The sequence below is a fragment of the Vombatus ursinus genome, unplaced genomic scaffold (assembly GCF_900497805.2).
Source record: "Vombatus ursinus unplaced genomic scaffold, bare-nosed wombat genome assembly UNPS02000749.1, whole genome shotgun sequence".
Lineage (NCBI taxonomy): Eukaryota > Metazoa > Chordata > Mammalia > Diprotodontia > Vombatidae > Vombatus > Vombatus ursinus.
The window spans coordinates 4,117,750-4,127,837 of record NW_020940527.1 but is presented as its reverse complement, the minus strand read 5'-3'; the positions used below and the strand labels follow the sequence as shown (position 1 = coordinate 4,127,837).

Below are 10,088 nucleotides of genomic sequence, written 5' to 3'. Positions count from 1 at the left end.
AGATCCCGTGGGAGGGCCGCATCCCCCCAAGCTACGGGCGGCGGCACTTTCGGTGGCCATGAACAAGCCCAGCCTGAGTGGACGCCCGCCCACGGGGAGCGTCACAACGGACTGTGGGGCACGGACGCAGGAGGAGCTCAACGCCCTGTAAGTAAGGGAGGCGGCGGCCGCCGCAGCGGAAGAGACCCCGCCCTGGCCCGGGACGTGTTTGCGACAGTTCGCGCCGCGCGCCTTTTGGCGGCCGCCGTCACGTGTCCGCCGCGCTGCGGCTGCGCGAGGCCCGGCCCCGCCCCCCGGGTTATATCACGGCCGGCTCCGCCGCGTCCCGCCGGTCTGGAACCTCTTTCGCGCGGGAAGAGAAAGCTAGCGGTGTCCGGGAGGCGCGAGCCCGTAGACCCCCGCCCGGGCCGCGGCAGCCATGGGGCTCCTGGAGCGATGCAGGGAGGAGTTCGGCACCGCCGACCTGTACGAGGTGCTGCACGTGCGGCGGAAGGCTTCGGACAGCGAGATTCGGCGCGGCTATTACAAGGTGTCCCTGCGGGTGCACCCGGACCGCGTGGGCGAGGCCGGCCGGGAGCAGGCCACCCGGCAGTTCCAGGTGCGTGGGGGCTGCCCCACCCCCCCTCCCCACCTGCCCTCGGCTGGCTCTGGCCGCCCCGCCCCTGCGGGGGGTCGGCCTGCCGGGAGCCCCTCCCCCGTCCAGCTTCCCTGCGGTCTTCTCACAGTGGGGGATCCGGCCGTGGCCCCTTCGGCGGCTCCCCGGGGCGTTCCCAGCCGCCCCCCCCAGGGTTCCGGGGCACGCGTGGGCTTCCCCCGCCGTGGGCTGCGTGGGGGCGCCAGGGAGGGGAGGTCGCGCTGCTCCCGCACGCCCCCCTTCTCGGCCCCTGTGGGGCTGGGGTCAATGCCGCCTGCTGTCCTCCCTAGATCCTGGGCCAGGTCTACGCGGTCCTGAGTGACCCGGCCAGACGGGCGGTGTACAACGAGCAGGGGACGGTGGACGAGGAGTCGGACGCGCTGAGCCAGGACCGGGACTGGGCCGCCTACTGGAGACTGCTCTTTAAAAAGGTACCGGGGAAGGCTTCCCTCGCCGGGACGCCGGGACCTGGGTTTACGGGGCGAATGCTTCATTGTTGCATCTACGTGAAAGGGAGAGTGACAACCTTTCCGGGAGGATTGTCCTACTCCCGTCGAGGATGACGTCCCACATCTTCTGGAAACTCCGTTTCTTTAGCCTACTAATGTCCTAAGCCTGCAGCCAAGAGCCATCCTTCTTCGTGGTCTTCGGCAGGTAGCGAGAATTGAATGCTTCAGGTTGGACTCATACAACTGTTGTGTTGTGCGGAGTGATGAATGTAGCGTATGTCTATCAGCTGTCACTTTTAAAAACATTTAGACACACTTCCTAACTTCTAACAGAAGACCCGGAACTGAAAAAGCAATTTCTCCAGTTGGAGCTTTCCCCCTTATTTTTCTAGATAACCGTGGAGGACATTAAGACCTTTGAAGAGAAGTACATTGGTTCTGAGGAAGAGCTGGCTGATATCAAGCAAGCCTGTGTGGACTTCAGGGGCGATATGGATCAAATCATGGATTCCTTATTATGTGCAACGTACACTGATGAACCCAGAATACGGAACATCATCCAAGAAGCCATTGAATCCGGAGAAATTCTGCCCTATAAAGCTTTCCTCATGGAGTCAGATGAAAAAATGAATGCGAGGAGAATGAGGGTAAGAGTGTACTTTTGATAATGAGCGAGAAGGGAAAAGAGAAACTGGAGTTTTTATTTGCTGGGGTCATAAGTACTTAAACTGTGTGCAGCAGTCTTAGTGTCCTTACTTAGGTAACTTCGTGTGTTTCATGAAATCTGAGAAGTTTAGGAGAAAAGATAGACTAAAAGATTTTTTTTCCCCCAGGGGGAACTGACTTGTGGTTATGAATAATTTGCCTTGCATTTGCTTGAGATGATTTGGTAGAAGAAGGTAATTTTGAAAAGAGGAAAGAGGTTAACTTTTATTTGTTGAATTTTTTTCTTAAAATACTTTCTAAAAGTTCTGCCTTGGGTAGTCACTATTGCTCTATATGATAAATTGATACTTCAGACAAGGAACCTAACCATACTATTCTAACCTAACCTCACACTTTGAGATTTCTTCTCTGGAATATTATCAAGCAAATGGACTTTATCTTGGTCTCCTAGGGATTTCTTCAGCTTTATTCCGTTGCCTTCTGCCTTTCCTTTCCAATCTGATCTAATGCAGTAAACTTGAATAAAATTTCCCAAGTGCCCTGCTTCCACGGGAATCTGGCACAACCCCTGAATTTGAGAAATGTGCTTAATTGAGGGCAGTGTGGACAGCATGCTGGCCTCACTCAGGAAGACAGAGCTTCAGATCCCACCTCTGACATGTCACGTGAGCCGAGACAAGTCATGCAATGTCAATGCTGTAGGAAATCGTAAAACCCTACCTTTCAGAGAAGGTGCTCATCTGCATTAGTGAAGGGGTTGGTTTTCCTCATCCAGGAGTTCCTCTTGCTCTTGAAGTCACATCAATCCCTGTCCTTTTAACCAGATCCTTTTATATGCTCTAACAATATGCCTTGAAAAAAGGATAGACTTGGAAGGTAGGGGTGCTAAACAGAATGAACAGATTTCCTGCCAACTCCGAGTTTAGAGTGAATGTTAATGCAGAATTTGTTGGTCCTTTGGTTCTGTGGTAGATGACGTAAAGTAGAAGGCTTTTCATTTGACCTTGAATCTTAAGTGGGTTTTGTGTTTCAGGCTGAAAGAGAAGCCAGAGAAGCAGAAAAGACCAGAAGGGAGCTGGGCCTAGGGGATAAACCAGGTGATCTAAAAGCACTTATCCAGGTAAGCTCTAGGGGTGCCTAGGGCAGGTAGGACCCTTCCCCCTCTGGTTCAGTTCTTACCCTAGGGGTATGTTGCTTTTGTTCTGAAATGTGTTTTAACTCTTCCAACAGAGCAGACAAAAAGATCGAGAAAAAGAAATGGACAGTTTTCTGGCTCAGATGGAAGCAAAGTATTGCCATACTTCCAAAAAAAGGAAAAAAGACTGACAAGAAAGGAAAAAACTAATTAAGTAGATGGTTTTGTTTCTTCAGTGGGCCTTCTGTTTAATTGGTACTGACCCAACTACCTGAATAAAATTAGTAAAATCTTTATTATTGAGGAAAATGGTCCCCTGTGGCCTAGACTCTCCAGATCTGTGACTGTCTCATGAATAATTTATTCAGTCATTGCCCCAGCCCACTTTCATTGGTTATAATGTATACTCCAGAGTGTTTACTGGCAGTCTATTGTTTCTATGAAATCTCCTTCCTGGAAGAATTTAGTTTTCAGAGAATCTACATTTCCACAAGTCCACTTCCACAAAAGGAGTTCTAGACAAATTTTATCAAGAAAGGAGAGACTTCCAGCAGAACTCACTTGACACATAATAATGTGTCAATAATAACCACCAAACTACTCACTGGTGAGGAAATAAAATTCTTAAAGCAACAAGTGAACAGCTTTGTTCTAAATGTTTCCTTGCCAGGTTTGTTTTCATTTATTTATGCTGAACAAGATTTGTTTTATATTTTGTACTATTTGGTGCTGGCAAATATTTCAAAAATTTTTGTAAAAAAAAAAATTGCATACAATAAATTAAAATATTTCACTGCTACATCTTGAGGTCTTTGTTTCCAAAAATGATGTTAGGAGTGGGAGGGCTTGGTAAAATAGAGCCAAAAGAGTCTTACCAAGAGCTGAACTTGATGAGTAACTTGGACTGTTTTGAAAGAAGAGAAATAGCACCTAGCTAGCATATTTATATTCACAAATCTTTCAATGAGGCCTCCTCAAATACTTGGCAGTTTTGCAGAGGAAATTGAATACTACATATTTTCCCCTCAAATGTCAAGACCAAGACTTCTGTTGGAAGTTTGTCACCATGGATCCTAAATTAGGAGGGAAGTGGAGGACGCAATGTCAGTTACTTCCAGTTTTTGGTCACAAATGTTATCGGTTACAAAATAGATTTTTTAATTGCATTCAATTAAAAAAATATAATTTCATGCAGTTTGAATTCTCCCACCTCATATTTGACACAGTGATAACATTGGCCATTTTGTTATCAAAGGATAGTAAAGTAAGCTTACTTTATAATTTCATGAGTTCTTTTTCCTTAGGAGATGATATAAACAATAAGACCTAAAACTAATTAAATGATCAGGTTTAATTACAAATAAAGTTAAGTATTACGTAACTAAACAGTTCTTGAAGATAAGCTACATTTATACCATTGTTGTTGGCTACTCCACTGTCATCAAAGCAATCTGTTTGAGAATTAACTTCTGAAAATCCTCAACAGTTGGTGGAGCCATATAGAAAAGTTCCAAAAAATGAAATGAATTTGTTTCCCTCCTAGTGTTGCTGGAGAAAATTTGGCAAAGTGGGAGATTGAATATTAAAGAAATCTGACCAATGAAGCAGAATTAGTAAGAATATAGGAAATACCAGTGTCTATACAACTTCACTTGAAATAGAGCTGGATCAGTATCACTTTAAAAAGCTAAGATCTGGCAAACTGGTATATTCCAATACAGGATAAGTCATATTTCTCTCTACTGATGCATCATGTTTTCCAGTTGGTCTTTATTTACTGTCAGTTTTAACCCCAGTAAATATCTGTGGCCAAGTTCCCTAGGGATCAGTCTGGCTAATTTTGGAGTATACTCTAGGAAGGATTTTCATTTGAATGGCAGTTCAGCCTTCTAATAACACTGCTTCTGTAATGATTTCACTTGAAATTAAGAAAATCAAAATATTTTCAGGAGTTTAAATATAAGCAGAAGAGTTCTGGGGAATATGACTGCTTAAATGCTATAGCAGTAAAGTAACTGCTGCTTTTCAAGCACCTGCAGTTACCTCTTGAATCCTGTAGTATTGATAATCCTGCTTGACAGATTATACAAGCAATGATTTGGCGGGGGGTGGGGGGGGGTGAGTGTGCATCTTATGTAAAAGTCTTTTGTCCAGCAGAATAGCTTAACTTACTCTGAAGGATGATAAGCAATCCACACAAGCTTTGGCAGACACCGTGCAGTTTTTCTCCCAGTAAGTTATACAAAAATAACACCTCATCAAGATGATTTCAAGTTTTTCTTGTAAACAAGTTCTGCATCACTGAGCTGACTGAATACTGATTCACAAAATCCTCAGATGAACTCACAACCACCTGACTACAGGGTTTTTGGTTTGCCCTATGGTCCCTGTCTGGTTCTAGTGACTGGTCCCCCTCGACTTTGAGATCTTGCAGGTCCGTGTAACTGAAGACCTATTAGACAAAGATAATAAATACATTAAGTAATATTAATGGGTCTTTAAAAAAAAAAACTCAAGCTAGTTTTTGTTGCCTGCTGAGTACTAAGAGGGAGCTCTTAGTACTTAGCAGGAGGGGAGCTAAGACACTTTGTTACATTAGGCTAGGACATCAGAGAAAAGTATTTGATGAAAGGTGGGGAGAACATTAAGAAATGTGGGAAACTAGTTTGGTGGCATAAAGGAGAAGGGGGAGCTAAAGTAGGGCGGGGCCTTCAGTGGAGGCAAAGGAAGGATGACAAGGAGCTATGAAAAGCTTTTGATCAAGCAAGTGCCACGAGCTGCCAAAGCTGTGCCTCTAGCTACGAGTGGGAAGTGGCTGCACAACAGGCACGTGGAACTGCTGGATTTGGAGTCAGGACCTGGTTTCAGATCCTGGGGGGGGTCGGAGGGAGGGGAGGGTTCTGGACTCTCAGAAGGCCTATGAGGTCCTTTAATTTTTTATCTGTGATCCCAGGATTTTAAAACAAATCTGGCAACAGTGTAGGTCTGGATTAGAAAGAAGAGAAGAGGACTGGAGAACAATTAGCTAGGAATTCAATGTGACAGACAAAGAATTTTTCCACAAAGAGTTCTCCATACCAGTTAATCACAGGTAAAAACAATAGAAAATTAGATTTGGAAAAAATTAATGAAATGAATTGTTTAAATCAAATCACATTAAAAACATCAATAATTTAATTTCAGTCTGATTTTTTGTTGGATTAAATTATATATATTTCAGTAATATTCTAATTGTTTGCATTGGTCTTTACTAAAATTCACCATTGATTTCTAACCCAGTAGGTGTTATGGAGACAGGTAATTCCAAAGAAATTAATTTGTGTACATGTAACATCTTAGTAATTGACATAGTAATCTGTAGTTATTTGATGTTATAAAATGATGTTATTTCATTTATGCTCCAGAACAGCTAGGAACACTGGTGTATATATATAGTACAAGTGATAAGAATGGATTCTCAATACATCTTGAGTTTAACTGATCATTACAAACAATATTTTTTTAACTGGCTACTTCTGTTGAACCTCACCTATTGAAGGATGATTTCTGTTCTCCTTGTCCTCCTTAGGAGAATTACCCAGATGCTGGTGGTGAAAAGAACCCATGTGGGAGGAGCTAGCCGTCCCTAAACTGATTCCTGTCACTCCTAGGTTAATGGAATCTGTAGAAAAATAATTTAGGCCATTTAAAAATTTGAAGTTTTAATGCAGCAGCATATTTTGATGAGACCAAACTAGTTTCAGGTTTACTGCCTAACTGTCCTGCCAATTATACTAATCAAAATGAATTTATGCCATTCTCTAGAGAGTGATGGTGAAACGACTGCTTCTTTGGTGGCTTTCATTAGCTTTAATAGTTTGTAACTGAAAAAGAAACTATTGTAGTCCTTATTAAATTCTATTTGAGTTTGACAATAATATACTTTTTACAATATAGCAACTATATATTAACTCATGTTAAGTTCACTCCACAAACTTTTTATATTCAAAGTTTAAATATATAATATCTGTTACCTTGTATCAAAAAAAACAAGAATGAAGCTTACCTGTACCTGCAGATCCCCTTCCAGCCCAGGACTGATTAGAATAATCAATAATGGTACAAGATCGTCGACACTGTGTCTCTGGCTAGAAGGAATGGGTGAAAAGTAACTGAGTCTTCCTTCATTAACTTTTCTCCCCATATGCTAAAGATTTAATGTTTTAATATATTTAGGAAGGAAAAAAGCTTTGAATTATTAGAACAAGCTTCATGCAGACTTTCAAAGCATTACACATACAGAATGCCAGAGGCCACACTCCTATTCATAGTATCTGAATCTCAAATCATTCTTACCCTAATATGTGTAATGTATATGCAATAAAAAATATATACACAAAATATATAAATACATATGTACATATATATATTTATACTTCTTGTCTATATGTCAAAAATTTGTTAACTCATATATATGGCTTAGTTTTTTTGCTTGCTTCCAAGAATATTAAATATTTGCTCATTGTCCAGTGAAATAATGAATGGGATTAGTCTCTGTATCAACATCATAAACCTATTTTGCTATCTAAAACCTGACTTCACATATTTCCATCCTTTTAATCTTAATAACTTTACGAAGTTTATCATATTGACAAGAAACAGCTGGTTCACAATACAAGTTATTTCTGAATCAGCTGTTTGTTTCCAGTCAGACTACTCACTAACTTGTTAGAGTAAAGATAAAAATCAGCATCAAAGTAGAGTAAAGATGGGACAGTCATGACCTTTCAGGGCTCCAGGAAACTACAATTATAAAGTGCAGAAATATTACTACACTGGTGGAGGGAGCTTCTTATACTAATAAAATCAAAGGTCCAGTCCCTATCTAACACTTAACAAGGCTGAAAAAAGGGGGGATGGTTGGTTAAAAGGACAGAAAGTGACCTATATTTTATTAGCCATTCCTATAAAAGTTTAATTCAGGTGATCATTACATATGCCGCTGTGGGCAAGAATCCCTTAGAAGAAATGGAATAAGGCTCATAGTCAACAAAAGGGTGAGAAAAGCAGCACTGGGGTATAATCTCAAAAATGACAATGGTATCTGTTCTAATCCAAGACAAACCTTTCAACATCACAGCAATACAACTCTATGCTCTAACCGCTGAGGCCAAAGAGGCCAAAGTTGCTCAATTCTATGAAAACCTACAACATCTCGAAATAACACAAAAAAAGATGTCATGTTCATCATAGGGGATTGGAATGCTGAAACAGAAAAGCAAAAGATAACTGGAATAACAGTGAAGTTTAGCCTTGGAGTACAAAATGAAACAGGGCAGAGACTAATGGAGTTGTGTCAAGATAACCCACTGGTCATGTCAAACACTCTTTTTCATCACCTCAAAAGGTGACTACACATGGACATTACCAGATGGTCAATATCAAAATCAGATTGATTATATACTTTGCAACCAAGAGAAAAATCTATAGTCAGTAAACACATGACGTGGAGCTGACTGTGACTCAGATCATGAGCTTCTTATTGCAAAATTTAGACTTAAATTGAAGTAGGGAAATCCATCAGATCGTCCAGATGTGACCTAAATAACATTCCTTATTATATATGAAGTAGTGGTGATTAGTGGATTAGATCTAGCAGAGAGAATGCCTGAAGAACTATGGACAGAGGCTTACAGTATTGTATGGTAGGCAGCAACAAAAAGCATTCCAAAGGAAAAGAAGCAAGAAAGCAAAATGGCTGTCTGATGAGGCTTTACAAATAGCTGAGGAAAGAAGGAGAAAGGGAAATATACACCCAACTGAATGCAGAATTCCAGACAACAGCAAGGACAGAGATAAGAAGGTTTTCTTAAATGAGCAAACAGAGAAATGGAAGAAAACAACAGAAAGGGACAGAAAAGATCTCTTCAAGAAAATTAAAGATATCAAGGGAATGTTTCATGCAAAAATGGGCACAATAAAAGACAAAAGTGGTAGGAACTTAAAAGTAGAAGAGATTAACAAGAGGTGGCAAGAATATACAGAAGAACTATACAAGGAAGATCTTAACATCACTGATAAACACTGATAAGTGTGGTTACTGATATAGAGCCATACATCCTAGAGAACGAAATCAAGTGGGCCTTAGGAAGCACTGCTGACAATAAGACTAGTGGAGGTGTTGGAAATCCAGCTGAGTTAATTAAAATCTTAAAAGATGCGGCTGCTAAAGCGCTTCACTCAATATACCAGCAAATTTGGAAAACAAAACTCAACAGTGGCCACAGGATTGAAAAGGTCAGTTCAGATTACCAAACAATTGTGCTTATTTCATATGCTTAAGAATCTGAAAACTAGGCTTTAGCAATAGATGGACCAAGAATTACCAGAAGAGCAGACGGTTTTTCGAAAAGGCTGAGGAACCAGAGACCAAATTGCCAATATTCAGTGTATTATGAAGAAAGCAAGAAGGTTTCAGAAAGAAACATCTAATTCTGCTTCATTAACGACACTAAATTTTTTGACCGTGTGGCTCACAACAAAATCTGGCAAGTCCTCAAAGAGAGGGGAGCACTAGAGGATCTTGTCTCCTCAGGAGCCCGCAGGCAGGTCAAAGAGCAAGTCAGAACCGAGCATGGAACAACTGACTGGCTTAAGACTGGAAACGGACTATGACAAGGGTGTAGGTTGTTCCCTTATTTATTTAACTTAAATGCAGAGCATATCATGTGAAATGCCAGGCAGGATGAACTGAAAGCTGGAATTAAAGCTGCCAAGAGAAATATCGACAATCTCAGATATGCAGATGATACCACTCCAATGGCAGAAAGTGAAGAAGAATTAAGGAGCCTCTAGATGAGGGTGAAATAGGAGAGTGCAAAAGCTGGCCTGAAAGTTAGAATTAAAGAAATGAAGATCTTAGCAACTGGTCCTATCACTTCCTGGCAAATGGAGGGAGGAGAAATGGAAGCAGTGTCAGATTTTATATTCTTGAGCTCAAAGATTACTGCAGATAGCAACTGCAGCCATAAAATTAAAAGATGGTTGCTCCTTGGAAGGAGAGCTGTGGCAAATCTGGATAGCATACTAAAAAGCAGAGACATCACCCTGCTGACAAAGGTCTGTACAGTCCTCAGAGTTCTCTTTCTACTTGAGTCTGACACCACTGCCCTAGATGAATTTTGTGACTTGTCTGTAGGAAAGGTCCTCTGAAGGTAGCATATTG

The 10,088-nt window shown here is 41.7% G+C and overlaps 2 protein-coding genes across 4 annotated transcripts in view; one reads left to right on the top strand and one right to left on the bottom strand.

The window, feature by feature from the left end:
- The first annotated feature begins 324 nt into the window (after positions 1–324).
- Positions 325–3,627, top strand: DNAJC9 (DnaJ heat shock protein family (Hsp40) member C9). The gene is made up of 5 exons (XM_027859967.1): positions 325–598; positions 925–1,065; positions 1,476–1,730; positions 2,783–2,869; positions 2,980–3,627. Exons 1-5 carry the CDS (start codon positions 419–421, stop codon positions 3,073–3,075), a joined length of 759 nt encoding a protein of 252 aa, XP_027715768.1. The 5' UTR covers positions 325–418; the 3' UTR covers positions 3,076–3,627.
- Positions 3,628–4,021: 394 nt separating this feature from the next.
- FAM149B1 (family with sequence similarity 149 member B1) overlaps positions 4,022–10,088 on the bottom strand; it is a 37,831-nt gene continuing 31,764 nt past the window's right edge. For 2 of the 3 annotated variants that reach the window (XM_027859944.1, XM_027859951.1), the window contains exons 13-15: positions 6,930–7,011; positions 6,414–6,545; positions 4,022–5,336 (exon numbers count right to left, since the gene is read on the bottom strand). In XM_027859944.1, the coding sequence (XP_027715745.1) occupies positions 5,263–5,336; positions 6,414–6,545; positions 6,930–7,011 (288 nt within the window). In that variant the 3' untranslated portion in view covers positions 4,022–5,262. The remainder of the gene's footprint in view (positions 5,337–6,413; positions 6,546–6,929; positions 7,012–10,088) is intronic. The other variant, XM_027859957.1, reaches the window with a different exon arrangement.